Source organism: Neomonachus schauinslandi, chromosome 10, assembly GCF_002201575.2.
Source record: "Neomonachus schauinslandi chromosome 10, ASM220157v2, whole genome shotgun sequence".
NCBI classification, from domain to species: Eukaryota; Metazoa; Chordata; class Mammalia; order Carnivora; family Phocidae; genus Neomonachus; species Neomonachus schauinslandi.
Window position 1 is genome coordinate 34,771,570 of NC_058412.1, and position 15,059 is coordinate 34,786,628.

General features: G+C 55.3%; 1 protein-coding gene across 4 annotated transcripts; it reads left to right on the forward strand.

Annotated features, from left to right (window-relative positions):
• The first annotated feature begins 4,839 nt into the window (after positions 1-4,839).
• On the forward strand, positions 4,840-15,059 carry GPAT2 (glycerol-3-phosphate acyltransferase 2, mitochondrial). Of its 4 annotated transcripts, none has more exons than XM_021697603.2 (21): positions 4,840-4,902; positions 5,036-5,149; positions 5,822-5,895; positions 6,327-6,431; positions 6,674-6,802; positions 9,106-9,205; positions 9,591-9,724; positions 10,039-10,138; positions 10,235-10,447; positions 10,977-11,096; positions 11,265-11,347; positions 11,693-11,811; positions 12,517-12,587; positions 12,665-12,923; positions 13,013-13,161; positions 13,321-13,398; positions 13,867-13,998; positions 14,082-14,202; positions 14,292-14,357; positions 14,580-14,635; positions 14,943-15,059. In XM_021697603.2, exons 1-21 carry the CDS (start codon positions 4,840-4,842, stop codon positions 15,057-15,059), a joined length of 2,403 nt encoding a protein of 800 aa, XP_021553278.1. The 4 variants fall into 4 exon arrangements, with proteins under 4 accessions (XP_021553278.1, XP_021553279.1, XP_021553280.1 ...); XM_021697604.2 differs by having other exon boundaries at positions 12,683-12,923; XM_021697605.2 differs by lacking the exon at positions 10,235-10,447.

Sequence of the window (15,059 nt, forward strand, 5' to 3'; positions counted from 1 at the left end):
AGTTCCATTGAACAGAGACCACCGCCACAAGTCCAGCTTTCTGCTCATTCTACTTGACTGTCATTCCTCAGGATCACTAGATAATTTTGGGATGGGGCTCTTTTTGGTCCTAATTTCCCTTTTCTCAGAATCTCTTTGAGTCCTAGTTCTGTCAGCAAATAACCTTTATTCCTTATTGTTTTATGGCATCTTCTAGAATGCCAAATGTGCCTTCTGGGTCAATATTCAAGCCGTTGATAAAGATGATGGGGTGGAGGACAGAGCCGTGTAACACAAAACATCCTCCTCCCTCAGGCCATCCACTCCTTAACTTTTCACACTGTTTCTGGTCTTCACAGAATCCCAGATTCCTATTATTATACAAGGACTTCATATTCCCACTCCCCATTCCCCATCCCCCACCTCAGCTTCTTGGCTCAAGTTTTCTCCACAGAGCTGCCAACCTTGGCCAGGGAGCAAGTGGCCTGTGCGGTGAGCATCTGTTTGCAGCCTCCCAGCATCCATTTTCCCACTTTCCAGCCACCAGTACCTAGATTCCTCTTCTCCATTCTCAGCTGTGTGTTTTACTGCAATATTTAACAAGACTTTAAGGAAGGTTCTGGAATAGTGGAAGGGAAGTACAACAACAACTTTGTCTCTCTGGGCCAAGGGAATTAGCTACATGCATCAGGACATGCTGGGTGATGTGATCTGGCCTGAACCCAGGGTGGGGCTCCTGAGTTCTAGTCCCGATTTGGTGGGGCCAAGCCCAAATGAACTTCTCTGTTTCTCCCAAGGTCAGGCCAGCCACAGTCATTCTCCACGGCCCCTGGCCTGCAGTTCTGGCTGCATGGCAGCCCCAGGTTTTCTGCACCTTCTTGAAGAAGAGCCCACTGAATCCTCAATACCCCAACTCCGATCCAGGTTTGAGAGGTGATGCTTCTTTTCAAATGTCCAAATTACAGCAAAACACATTTCTTCCAAAGAAGCAACATGACCGAGAACAGAACTCTGCTTGCTGACACACCTGGTTTCTGCTATCACAATCTGTGCAACTTTCCAGTCTGAAGCATCTTGGGGATGCTTGGGGCTACGTCTCAACAATAAATCTCCCTCGGAAGGACAGGTGGGAACCTACCTCAGACAACTGTGAAATTCAACTGCCTGTACAGATAAGTGTTCCCAGAACAAGGGGAGTGTCAGGTAAATTCAGATCTGTACTCTTAGGAGGCAACTCACAACTTGTAAATAAAGGTGGTTTTGTTTTTGTTTTGTTTCAGCTTCAGAATCTCGGGGTCTAGTTGTGGCCAGTGTACCTAGATAAAAAAAAGCAAGTAAGATGGAAAACATGGATTTTGCAAGTGCTGACCAGACACTGCCAACCTGGGTTAAAGTCAATGGACACAAAAAATATGGCCTGGGTAGCTACACACAAAGTGGCACAAAGAAGCTATTAAGATGGCTACACCCTGGAGGGGATGATAGGGGCAGTCACATCACGGGCGGTGAGCCAAGGAGGGAGGGATGTGAACCACTATCTCTCCTGCCCACCCAGGCTTCCATGTGGTTTTGCTCATGCAGTGCCAACAATGTTCTGAAACTGTGGGATTCTCTTGTGTGACAAGTGAGCTCATTACATGGGGGGCAGTGCCGGAACACAGCAGTCATTCCTTCCCTCATTTATTCTATATGGTTTGCCTGCTCCTTGCCGCTCCCCTGCTGTGTGTTGGGGACAGTCAAAAGATGAATGAACCAATACAGTCTTCATTCACCTGGAGCTTAGGGTCAAGACAGGACTCGGGTATTTACCAAATAACCACACCAATAAACACACTGGTCACAGGGCCAGCTCTAGAGTTCTAACCAAGGAGGGAAATGACACTGGGGAGGCCTGACTTGTTTTCCCATGATCTATAACCCGCTCTTGGTGGTTCTCTCTTTTGTAAATGTTCCCAGCTCAGAATTTTGCTAGACTCTGAACTCCAGCTGGGAGGCCATGTGTATCTTGGGAAAGAAACTCTTTCATTAGAACCTGGTTGCCCATGACTCCTCGTTCAACCTTCGGGTACCCCCGGATTTCAAGGACATCTCCATGGTTTCCCACGAAACCACATGGCTTGCCGGGGAGGGTGAACAAGGCCCACCACGCAGCCTGCTGCGCACCTACTGCGCCTGTGCCCTGCGTGCAGTCAGCTCGGCCCGCCCGCCCACAGCACGGGCCACGTGGCCACGTAGCGCACGGCGCGGCGTTTTGCACGGCGCCAGGGGGCGGGACTTCGAGCCCGGCGCGCGTCCCAATTGGTTAAGCGGAGCTTTCTTTTAGCCGGGAACGCAAAGCTCACCAGCCGGTGCGTTCGCGCCTTCCGGCCGCCTCGCTGGCAGCTGCTTTGGCGGGAGTTGGTGGCGGGTGTGAGGTGAGAACCGTGGGTTTGCTCCCGCTCCGGGCCAGGTCGGACCAGGCCTAGGATGGGCCAGGGGCCTTCCCAGTTTGGGAGCCAGCTCGGACGACCTTTCTGGGGGTTGGCAAGGGTTGGACGGAGTGCCGACCTTGCAGGGCCTGCCGAGCAAATGCGCCCCTCTGTGGGGTGTGTCGGGCCTCCCGTCAGCCTAGACCCAGGGGAGGCGTCCAGTCCGACGTTCGACCCTGCCACTGGTGCAGGCGCCTTTTCTTCTGTCCGGGGCCAACTCAAGGAACGCTTGCCGGGAGTCTGGTGAGGGGCCTGAGCAGCCCCCCCCCCCCCCCCCCCCGCCCGCCCGCCCGCCCGCCCGGCACGCCATGTTCAAGCCGCGGTTCTTTGTAGGGAACGGACATTCCAGACAGGGACCAGGTTTGGATGTTATCCCTTGATGAAGGGCCGCAGACCCCGCTGCGCCCACGGGCTGGGCATCAGGTGTCGTTGATGTGGCAAATGGGAAGGCATTTGCTGCGGGGCTCCAGCCAGCCCGGGGGAGGTGGGGGGCGGTGCTAGCCAGAGGTGTAGGTCTCAGGTTTTGGAGTTTTGTTTTGTCTTTAATAACAACAGCTGGAAACCCCTTTTTTCTAATAAAACACGCTCACTAGTCTTAAATGTTGAGGTTAACTCATCAAGTTTTAGAGTATTGTGTGGCCAAAGAAAATACATATATGAACTACATTTGGCCTTTGGGATGCCAGTTTGCCACCTCCGCTTTAGGTGTCCTAGGAGGAGGGGGCGTCCAGGCAGGAGCTACAGACTGACAGAGATTACCCATTTTGGGGGAATTGAGCCCTAGAAAGATCTACCCCAGAACTGACCTCTGGATCTTATAAGCTGAGTAGTTGACTCAGTTGGTGAATGGGAGTTACCCCTTGCTTTGTCTTTTACGCTGCCCCTTCAGGGTTAGCACAGCTTTAATGGGGTTAGATTTTGAGAGTGGTCTGAGGGGGTGGTCTGAGGCTGGGGAGCAGGCATCCTTGCAAAGGAGGCAGAACCCCTCAAATTGCAGCCTCAGCTTGGGGACTCTGTGCCAAATGTCTGTGAGCGGGGCTGTGAGACGTTTTTCAAAGTAGGAAGTGCATTTGGAATAAGTCTAGCAGACCTTGTGCACTGAAGGAATTTCGATCCTCTTGGCTTCATAGTTCTAAACTGCTAATTGGGGAGAGGAGGAGAGACCCAGAGGAATTCTGGGAGGGGGAGTTACAGTCTCATCTAGCATTTCCTGGATCCCTCCTCTGTGCAGGGCTGACTGCTGCGCATATGGAGATGTGTCTACTGCAGCCCTTGCCCCCAGGAGACTTTCAGATGATGTGGGAAAATGAAACTTCGATCCTGGAGGAGGCTTCTTGCCCAGCAAGCTTGGGCTGGGGGAACCAAGAGAGAGAGGAAAAAACTAGAGGGTGATCCAGAGGCATCATGGATTTAGAGCCCTGGACAAAATTTGGTGGGATGGCGGGGAAGGGAGAAGGCACTTCCACATGGATATGTGCATTGTGTGGTGGGGTATCATAAATAATTAGATCAGCCTACCCAGGGACATGGTGAGAAATCAGGGTAGAGGGGTTTTTAGCATCCACTTTCTAGGCTGGGAGGGGTTCAGTGTTGTTTTGTGGAAGATAGATGTTTGTTAGTTCAGGGGAATATTGTGGTGGGAGGGAGGGGCTGAGGAGATACCAAGTGGGAGCTTTTGTGGAGAGTACTGAGTGAAAGGGGATGGGATCCACTTTGGAAAACTCTATCTTGTCCCCAACCAGATGAGCATTCCTTGGGAACAGGTCTGTGTGGCATTTCACTGTTCTGACCCTCCAACTATCCCCCTACCTCATACCCTATGCCCACATTCCTATAATGTTTGGATGGATAAAGTGCTATCTTGTGCAAGGGAGAAGAGCCGCTGAGCAGGACCTGGTGGCCTTGTGGCGATGGTCCTGTTCCTCTTTGGCAGTCTGATGCTTCCTTCATGCCAATCCAGCCTTGTTCTTTCCCTGTGCACAGAAGGGGTCTCAGTCTCCATTATAGCCCCCATCTGTGCTGTGAGATGGCAGGGTGGCTGCTGATGATAAGATAGCTGATCCCCTTCATGTAAGCCTGAGGGAGCCCCTGATCTGGACACTGAAACCTTTTGAGGACATCTCCTCCTTTATGGGACATGTCGGGTATGGGGTGGGGCTTTGATCTGAACCAGCTTCCAGCCCAGCTTCTCACCACTGCTGGCTTGGGTGTTGTCTGTCTGTCCTGGGGTTGAGGACTTGGGGGCGGGGGGTCACTCCAGGACCCCTTGTTGTTCCCCAAACTCCAGTTCCCCCTCCATCCTTCTTCCTCTCCCCAGGTCGGGTTCCTGTGGAGAGAGAGAGAGAGAGAGAGAGAGGGAGAAGTGGCTAGTTCCCAGATTTTATAGGCCCCCATGGATACCATGTTGGAAGCCAGACTCCAAACCCAGCAGAGGAACACCCAGAACAGCCAGGAGGTAATGTGGCCCCTCCCATTCCCAAAATACCTTCTGTCCTCTCACCTCCCCTCTGTGCCCCCTCACTTCTGGAGCCCCCTTCCCTCTGCCAAGGATTTTGAGTCCTCTGATTCTTCCTGTGACCCTTTTCCAGACCAGCTTGTGGTCCTCAGGCTTTGGGATGAAGCTGGAGGCTGTTACCCCATTCTTGGGGAAATATCGCCCCTTTGTGGGTCGCTGCTGCCAAACCTGCACTCCCAAGAGCTGGGTGAGTGATGGTAGGACTGGGCCCCACCAGGGAAGCTTGGGGAAGTTGACTATGGGAGCCATGGCTCTGGGAAGCAGCTTTCTTTATGTTCAGCCCTCCTTCACCCATGCCTGTGCTCTTGTCTTTCAGGGAAATGGATACACTGGTGTTGGTTGTGTTGTTGGTCAGGGCTGGCTTCCAGGCCTTCCAGAGTTGGGCGGGGTAGTGCAGAGAGAGGAGATGGGGCATGGCCAGAGGGCTGGGGTCTGGCCAGGTCTGCATGAGTCTTGTTCAGTTCTGGGGACACTGCCCACTTAAAGTCACACAGCATTCAACACATGCTTGAAGACCTCATGCGTCCATACCATGTGCTGGTGCTGATGAGCCCCAGGGTCCTGGCAGAGATCCAGGCTACGTGTCCTCTGCTGTTGACAAGAGAACTTCTCAGAGACTATGTGCTACTCTCCACGAGGGGGATTCTGTAGAGCATGCAGCACTTCCATTTTGACTCTGGGGCCCTTTCTCCTGAGTGAGTCTTGGGATCTGAGAAGTGAAATGCTGTACTATAATTTTATCTCCTGGGATACTCAATACTCCCGTCAGGCAAAGCCTACAGAATATAGAGTGGGGGCTCTCCTGTGTTGGTTTGTTAAGGCCCCCAGGGACATACTGTCTCTGGCCCCTCTCCTGCAGGAGTCCCTCTTCCACAGAAGCATAATGGATCTAGGCTTCTGCAATGTGGTCCTGGTGAAGGAGGAGAACACCAGGTAGTCAGGGCTGGGAGCTGGGGGGAGGGTGGTGGGCAGGGTCCTTGGGTGCAGGGCTGCTGGGGCCCTGTTTTGTGGTGTCATTAGTTTTTCCTTTGGTGGAAAAAGAAGGGCCCCTGCCCTCTGCTCCATACCCGCAGGTGGGGAGAGGCAGGCTGGGAGCTCTCCTGCAGTTTCTTCTCTGAGCATTTATGGATTGCCCACTGTGTGTCAGGCCCTAAACCTGTATCCCACTCAGGGAGAGGGGAGGGAATGGGGCAGAGATGGGCAAGTGCTGCTTCTTCCTGCTCCATGATAAGCCAAGCTCAGGTGTTCCCAGGCCATGGGACTCAGGTGTGATCCCTTCCTGGTGGAATACCCTCTGTAGACCCTACTGGGGTATGGGCCCTCTGAAAGATCACCACCCTCCCTGCTCTGGGGGCTGTGTCCAGGTTTCGGGGCTGGCTGGTTCGGAGGCTCTGCTATTTCTTATGGTCACTGGAGCAGCGCATACCGCCCTGTCAAGATGCCCCACAGAAGATCATGGAAAGCACTCGGTGAGGAAGCAGGGATTGGAGTCTGGCTGGCACTTTTGAGACCCTTGAAGGGATGACCAGCATTCTAGGCAGGGGTGGTTTAGAGGGCTGGCTTCTAGACTGTTAGCTTTGCTGGGGCCCTTCCTTAAAGATGGAGGATAAATACTGGAGTCTATGTTCTGGGGATGCTGTGGTGCTGAGGGAAGTTACCTGAGCGATCTTAGGCCTGCCCCAGCCTGACACCACTCCCCCTCACATCACAGGGTGCAGAATGTCATCTCAGGGAGGGTCCCAGGAGGGGCTGGGGAAGGCCAGGTACCAGGCCTTGTGAAGAAAGAGGTACAGCGCATCTTGGGCCATATCCAGGCTCCAATCCATCCCTTCCTGCTCAGGTAACTGGTAGGGGCACTCTTTTCTGGGCTGGGGCCTCTGCCCTTCTGGAGAGTGGGTGTTGGCTAGGTTTGAAGAAAGACTGGTCTCCCCTCCTGGGAAGTTGGATGGTGTGTTTACCAGAGAGCCTGAAGGGAGCCCCTGATCTGGACATTGTGATCTCTTTCAAGGACAGCTGGCTCCTTGATGGGACTAGTCAGTATGGGGTAAGGCTCTGATCTGAGCCAGCTTCCAGCCTAGGTTCTCAACACCATTCAACACTGGCCTGGTGTTGTCTGTCTGTTCTGGGGGTAGGGGCTTGGGGGTCACCCCAGGAACCCCTGGTTGTGGCCCAGACTCCAGTTCCCTCTCCATCCTTCTTCCTCTCCCCAGATCAGGTTCCTATGGAGAGAGGTGAGGTGGCTGCTTCCCCATCTTATAGGCCCCTATGCTCCCTCCTGCACTCATCTGGCCCAAGTCTGAGCTCCTCTTAGATGCAGGGCCTTGTTCCTGAAGAATGGAGGGATGCACAGGGCAGAGTAAACATATGGCTGTAAGAAGGACAGAACAAGGGTGTTTAAAATTGAAAATAGGTGTGGGGGGAGGAGTAGACTTGTAAGACAGGGACAAAAGGGGGAAAGGAGCCAAACTTAAGAGAGCAAGGATGGAGGGAACAATCCTACTAGAGGGAATAGCATGAGCTATGGCCATAAGAAATGGCCACTTTTGCTCACGAAGCTGTGGTTGGAAGCTGGCGAGTGAGTGAGAGAGCTGTCGGAGACAAAATTGAGAAGTAGAAGGGACAAGATATGCACGGCCATTTTAGAAGTTTGGATTTGATTTCTAAGTGCAGTGAAAACCAGTGGAAAGGTTTTAAGCAGGAAATGCTAACAAGGTGAATTGGGATCAAGAGCAGAGAACAGAAGACCATCTGGGAAGCTTTGTTAGTCCAGGTGAGATGCCATGATGAGGCATGTGGTGGTGACAGTGGGGGTTGGAAAAATGGATTGAAAGACAAATGTGAAATTAATAGGTCACTGATGGGTTGAAGGGTGAGGGTGGGGGCAATGAGGGGAAAGGGAGAAATCATGGGAGAACCAGGGTTTTGGCAGAGCACCTGGTGGTGTGGATGGAGGGGGCAGGCTTGGGGAGGAGTGAGTTTGGCCCACAAAGGATACCTTGGCCATAGAGTTTCAGATACCTGATGTGTTGGTGGAGACCCTGAAGAGGCAGTTGCTCATGAGTCTGGAACTCAGAAGAGGTAGAGGCCATGAACATAGGTTTGCAAAGCTTTAGCATATAGATATTTAAAACCAAGAGATGAATGAGTCACTGAGGGAAAGAAGGCACAGCTGTCTTGAAAGTGCTCAGTGGTCAACTGCTTAGTTAGGACAGGAAGTAGAGGTTGTTGGTAACTTTGACCAGCCCTCCATGTGACAATTCTTTGACTTTGCTGAGAGTTCCAGTCCCTTGACCTGACCATCTTTACACCAGCCATCAGCCCCCCTCTTGTCTTCTCTCCTGGTCTTGCTTCAATTCTAGGGCTCATCGTGATGATGATGTCCTGGGGAAGGAGTCACTGGTTCTGTTTGAACCCAGCTACCTGCCTTCTCTGTACCTAAGCAGTCAAATGTTTCCTTTATGAGATTTTCAAAGAGGCATACAGCATCTGCTGAGACTCTGATCCAGACTGCTGCTTCTCAGATTTACCCACTGTTAACTGATGGCCCCATCTCATGCTTCATGGAGAAGTAGAAGCCATTGGACAAGGGTGTGCTGCTTGTCCACCACATCTCTGTGCAGCTTGCATCTACACTTCTGTCCTCATTCAACACCAGTCCCCCCCCACATTGGGCCTCTGGGGAATGCCTCCTCAGAGACTTGGCCCTTTCAGTTATCCCCTTTTTGTATCACTAACTCCCTCCTTTGTATTTCACCTTTCCCAGCAGTTTTCAAAGACCCAGGCTGGGTTATGCCTGGAGAGTCTTGGTCCTCTAATTTCTTTTAGGGTAAATGGAGGCAGGGAGGTGCTCTGAAGCTAATTTGAGGCAGTTGCACCGTGCGATCTTGGGAAAGTAACAGCACCTTATAGGCATGGGCTTTGGTGTCAGGCCTGCCTTCCAGTCTCCACATCACCACTTCTTAGCTTTCTCTACTGCTTCTCAGCAGCTTCTGTAACCTGCCCAAGCCTCACTTCCTTCTTCCATAAAGTGGGGACAGTGATAGCACTTGCCTTACAGGAGTGCTGGGTAGCTTCCTGAGGTGCCGCGGGCCCTGACTCATGGGCGGGGCCCTTACACACCTCAGACTGGGTGTCACTCTCCAGGCTGTTCAGCTGGGCACTGCTGCGGTTCCTGAACTGTGTCTTCCTGAACGTGCAGCTCCACAAGGGCCAGATGAAGATGGTCCACAAGGCCTCACAGGCAGTAAGGCCCGCCTTCCGTTGGGTTGGGGATGGCGGGAACAGAGGAGCAGAGGCTAGGCCAAGCCCTAAGTTGGGACCAGCCCCATCAGCTGGTGGGAAAAATCCACTGCTCTTTGACGACCTTCTCTTCGTGTCTCACGGTCTTGCTCCCATGGGGCTCCCTCTAACGTCTTTTCATCATGGTCTTAACCATTACATCAGTGCATTACCTTAAAAGTTGTTGACAGAGCTCCTCTACTTTTGGGAAATGTGCTCAGAGGAAGAACTGCTCAGCTGAACCCTCCCTCCCTCTGGGGCTGCCCTGGGTCTGGAGGTGCTGGATTTCAGCTTCCTGTATCTTCAGGGTGGGGGCGGATTGGCACTTCCCTCTGGCTCTCCCCAAGCAGGGCTTGCCGCTTGTCCTCCTCTCTACCCACAAGTCACTCCTGGATGGGATCCTGCTGCCCTTTGTGCTGCTCTCCCAAGGCCTGGGTGTGCTCCGTGTGGTTTGGGACTCCCGCACCTGCTCCCCCACCCTCAGGTAAAAGCCTTGTGCCCCTAGACATACAGGGGAGAAGACCCCACCTGGGGTAGCGGTGTGTGGGGATGTGTACGGACGTGTTGCTGGCAGCAGTTCCCCAGAGGCCCTCTTCGTGGTCTTTCTGCTCCCAACTCTGTCATCTCAGCCTGTGGGGCTCAGGTGAAGGGTCAGCTATGAGCCTTAGGGCCATGCCTGGCTTCGGAGTGTTCAGGCAGGACCCAGGCTGGCCCTGATGGGCCAGGGTTCTCACTAGCCTGCCTGGTCCCATCTCCTGAGCCCCTTCATTCATCAAGCTTTGCCTTAATGCCCCACAGAGCTCTGCTAAAGAAGCTTGGGGGGCTTTTCTTGCCCCCAGAGGCCAACCTCACCCTGGACAGCCCTGAGGGGGTCCTTGCAAGGGCTGTGGTCCATGCTGTAAGTGCCCCCAGTGGTACGGTTGGGGCCAGACCAGGGTACAGGGGCTTGTTGCTGCTCTGGCCTTGATACCTGCCTCCCCCAACCCTCTTCCAGGCTATGGAGCAGCTGTTGGTCAGCAGGCAGCCCTTGCTCATATTCCTGGAGGAGCATCCTGGGGCCCAGGGGCCTCGGCTGTCAGCCCTGGGCCAGACCTGGCTGGGACTGGTGGTACAGGCTGTCCAGGTGGGCGTCATCCCAGATGCCATGCTAGTTCCAGTGGCTATCACCTATGACCTGGTTCCAGATGCACCCTGTGATGTATACCATGTGAGTCCTGCCCCCAAGGACTCCAAGTGGACACCATCTCTAGAGCGGAGACACATTACTGTGTTCTCTGGCCAGCTTCTCTTAGGGTTAGAGTTAAGGGGAATGTAAAGGAATTCTACCCCTCCGGTCATCATCCTGTGGCACTTGCCAAGGCACTTAGACTTACCCAGTCATTTCATCTTCTAAAGACCCAGTTAGAGGGGGATTTCTCCTGTTTCATGGATGAGAAAATAAGCTTGAAGAGGCCATGGTCATGCACCAGTTGGGGCCCAAGATAAAACAGCAGAAGGGGCGCCTGGGTGGCTCAGTCATTAAGCGTCTGCCTTCAGCTCAGGTCATGGTCCCAGGGTCCTGGGATCGAGCCGTGCATCGGGCTCCCTGCTCGGCGGGAAGCCTGCTTCTCCCTCTCCCACTCCCCCTGCTGTGTTCCTTCTCTCACTGTGTGTCTGTCAAAAAAACCCCACAAAAAAACAGAGCAGAAAATAGTGCCCCTAGGCAGTTTGCTCACTCAGCCCTTCCCTCCCTGCAGGCCTTGGCCCCACTGGGGTTGTGGACAGGAGCACTGGCTGTCCTGCGGAGCCTGCGAGGCTGGGGCCACAGCCCCAGGGTCTGTGTCCGTGTGCACCTGGCCCAGCCCTTCTCCCTACAGGTATGCAGCCTGCTGGACAAGACTGGGACTACCTGAGGTCTGTCCTGGGGCTTCTGGCAGCCTGGCCCTCAGAGCCTCTGCAGGGATAGTCTTGCCTACCTCAGGTGGGCTGTGTGCAGGTTTCCTGGTGGGCCAGGGCAGGCCACCTAAAAGCCTTGTCCTGGGCAGGAATACACCATCAACGCCAGAAGCTGCTGGGGCAGCAGGCAGACCCTGGAGCAGCTGCTGCAGCCCATCGTGCTGGGCCAATGGTAGGGGCACGGTTGTGTGTGGGTCTCGGGGGCAAGGCAGGCAGCCCTTCAGCCCCAGCTTGACCTGGCACCTTCTTTCCCCATACCCACAAACTCATCACCAGCTCCAGCCTTCCCTCTCCAGCTATCCATGGGTCATCTAGAACAGAGCCAGGCACTCCTCCTTGCCTATAATCTGACTGGGACATGGCACACAGACCTGGAAAGGGCTAGGGTTACATGAGCCACCTCTTGCCTTGGGAGTGGGCATGGGGAAACACCCTCACCTTTGAGAAAGCTCTGGGCTTCCCCACAACTGTTTTGAGGTTTGGTCCCTTTATCCTGTGATCTATGTCTCTATCCCAGTACTACTGTCCCAGACACTGAGAAGGAGCAGGAGTGGACTCCAGCAACTGGGCCCCTTCTGGCATTTAAGGAAGAGGACCAGCTCCTGGTCAGGAGGCTGAGTCGTCATGTCCTGAATGGTGAGGGGGAGCTAGGTCTGAGCCTTGGAGAGGGGGGTGGCTTCTGAGCATTCTTTCTACTGGGTCAGCTAGTCTTTGGAAAGCCCTCCTTTCCAAATGGGTTTCTGCACCTGACTTCCACTCCTGTGTGGCCCATTTGGGACATGTGAAGAGGAGTGGAACCCGCCTTGCTCCCGGGAAGCAGGGCAGCCAGGGAGAACCTGAGGGAGCCACTAGATGACAGGCTGGCGAAGCTGTGGAGGGTGCACTGTGCAGGGGGAGCTGGCCGGATGAGCCACCTACCCAAGGCCATACCTGGCCTCACCACTTCAGCCTGGTCTCCTTAGTTGTAAATGAAGGGGATGTCAATTGCATGGAATTATGCACATAAGGGACTTAAAAGCACCCTCTGTACCAGACACTGTATTAACAAAATTCTCTTTATTACTCTTTTTGAGTGCCCCTTCTGTGGCAGAGACCATGGGGGTGAGTGGGCCTGTGAGAGGCAGGGAAGGTCCCTGAGCTCCCATCGTGTATTTGATAAATGTTGGTTTTCCACAGGGAAGGGTGGCACTCAAGGACCAGGCCTTCTCTCCCCTTGCCTAGGGTAGAGTTGGGGGGGGGGCTGCTGCCAGTGGGGTGCAGGAGGAATGTTCTGGACTAGGAAGACTTGCTGGGGCGGTGGAGGGACTAGGCCCCTGCCCTGACCAGCATTTCCCACCCTAGCCAGTGTGACCAGCTCGGCAGTGATGAGCACGGCCATCATGGCAACACTGCTGCTCTTCAAGCATCAGAAGGTAGGGGACAGAGTGGTAGGGGGCTGGGGGAGGGGGTGTGGCCCTCCTGCTCAGCCCCGTACTACCCTGGCCCCCAGGGTGTGTTCCTGTCCCAGCTTCTGGGGGAGTTCTCCTGGCTGACCGAGGAGACGCTACTGCGTGGCTTTGACGTGGGCTTCTCGGGGCAGTTGCGGTGTCTTGTGCAGCACACGCTGAGCCTGCTACGGGCGCATGTGGCCCTGCTGCGCGTCCATCAGGGGGACTTGCTGGTAGTTCCTCGGCCAGGCCCGGGTCTCACACACCTGGCACGCCTGAGCGCCGAGCTGCTACCTGCCTTCTTGAGTGAAGCTGTAGGTGGTGAGTCCCCAGGGCTTGGGCTGGGTGGGACGTGTGTAGGGGCGAGGTGAATGGCGGCCCTTCTCGTGCCCGGCCCTCTCCTCCCCCAGCCTGCGCTGTTCGGGGGCTGCTGGCAGGCAGAGTGCCGCCTGAGGGGCCCTGGGAGCTACAGGGCATCGAGCTGCTGAGCCAGAACGAGCTGTACCGCCAGATCCTGCTGCTGCTGCACCTGGTGCCCCAGGACCTGCTGCTGCTGCAGGTCAGGCCTCTCCCCCCAGCCCCACATGGTCCTGGGCCTCCCCTGTCGGTTGTGGAGGGGGAGGGACTAGGCAGGCACGGGCCCCTAAGTCTTCCTGTGGCGTTAGATCTCCCTTGCCCACTGCCTGATTCTGAGGCCACAGAATGCTTTTCTCCTCAGCCCTGCCAGTCTTCCTACTGCTACTGTCAGGAAGTGCTGGACCGTCTTATCCAGTGTGGGCTCCTGGTTGCTGAGGAGGTAGGAAGGGCGGCTGGAGACAAAGCCCCAGTCTGGGGCCTGGCCACCTACTCCCACCCTGAGTGACAGCTGCCCCAGCGTGCTGTGGGGGTGGGCGTGCTCCTAGCCTGGCTGACAGGGAGGCCTGGGTCCTGCCTCTGCCAGTCTTTGCCTTGGGCTTTGCCCTATCTGCCCTATCATGACAGGACTGGACAACTGTACCTCTGCGGTCCTCTGCATGTCTCCTGCCCCTTACGGTTCTTGTCCACAGACTGTGGCCCTTGAGGGTCAGCACTCACTTCCTGTCACCCTGCAAGTTGGCTCAGCAGGTGCCATGGTCTGGCGTGGCCCTGGGTGTCGTCTTGGGCTCCCTAGTTCTGCTTTTACTGGTTTCGCCCCCACATGCCTGGTCTGCCAAGTACCTGGTCTAGGGAAGTGGGGGGCTCAGGGCTGAACCTGTCAGGGACCAATGGCTCCCACGGCTCCCAGACCCCAGGCTCCCGGCCAGCCTGTGACACAGGGCGGCAGCGTTTAAGTGCAAAGCTGCTGTGGAAACCGAGTGGGGACTTTACTGATAGTGACAGTGACAACTTCGAGGAGGCTGAGGGCCGGTACTTCAGGGTAAGTTGGGAGAAGCCACATCGGGGGTGGGGGAGGCAGGCAGCCAGTGGGAACGACCCTCACTCTGGTCTGTCCCCCTCCAGCTCAGTCAGCAGTCACGCTGCCCTGACTTCTTCCTCTTCCTCTGCCGCCTGCTTAGCCCGCTGCTCAAGGCCTTCGCACAGGCTGCCACCTTCCTTCACCGGGGACAGCTGCCGGATACGGGTAAGGCCTGTGCCCCCTCCGGCCAGCCACAGGGGGAGGCTGAGAGCTCTCAGGGCAGGGGCCCCAGGCTCACATCTTCTTTCTCCCAGAGTCCGGCTACACGGAGCAGCTCTTGCAGTTCTTGCAGGCCACTGCCCAGGAGGAAGGGTCCTTTGGTGAGTCCCAGGCAGCCAGCCCAGGCTCCCCAGAGGCAGGGAAGGGTTTGCTGGTGGTTGCTGCCCCCTGCTGGGCAGTGACATCGCAGCTCCGGGAAGAAGCGTTGTAGAGAGAGGGTCTGAGCCCTAGCCTTGGCTAGTTCCTTCTTTCAGCACAAGAGAAGCCTGCGCCCAGTGGTTCCCTGCTCCTCCCTATAGCCTTCACTTCTCTCTCCCTTCCAGAGTGTGCAGACCGAAATCTTGCCATCAGTGCTATCTGGACCTTCAGAGATCTGGGGGTAAGAGGAGCCAGTCTCACCATCCTCGTGCCTCCCATCTCTATACTGAGAGAGCTGCTCAGGGAAGCCTAGCTGTGCCCACCCTGGGGTTTACCTAGTGTCCCAGAATAGGCGTGGTGGCAGTAGTTGAAGATAAGATGGTTTTCCTGGCCCTTTTGGTCTCCTAAACCACTGTCTCATCCTACTCTTGGGTTTAAGAGGCAACAATTGCACTCAAGGCCCAAGGGGCCCGAGGCTCACTTGCAGTGTGCTGGGGGACAGGCACAGCCCCCATGGTAAGCGCTCACAGCCCTTCCCTGTGGCCCAGGTGCTGCAGCAGATGCCCAGCCCTGCAGGTCCCATGCTCTACCTGTCCCCTACGTTCACCAGCCGGGAAAATCAGGAAAAGCTGGAACAGTTCATCTGGCAGTTCATTTGTAGCTAG

What these genes read in the sequence shown, in the direction of transcription:
- GPAT2 (XM_021697603.2), top strand. Translation starts at nt 4,840, where the DNA reads ATGGATACCATGTTGGAAGCCAGACTCCAAACCCAGCAGAGGAACACC. An exon ending in CCTGCACTCCCAAGAGCTGG is followed by an intron (nt 5,150 to 5,821) that starts GTGAGTGATGGT and finishes CCTCTCCTGCAG; the next exon opens with GAGTCCCTCTTCCACAGAAG. An exon ending in GGGACAGCTGCCGGATACGG is followed by an intron (nt 14,203 to 14,291) that starts GTAAGGCCTGTG and finishes TCTTTCTCCCAG; the next exon opens with AGTCCGGCTACACGGAGCAG.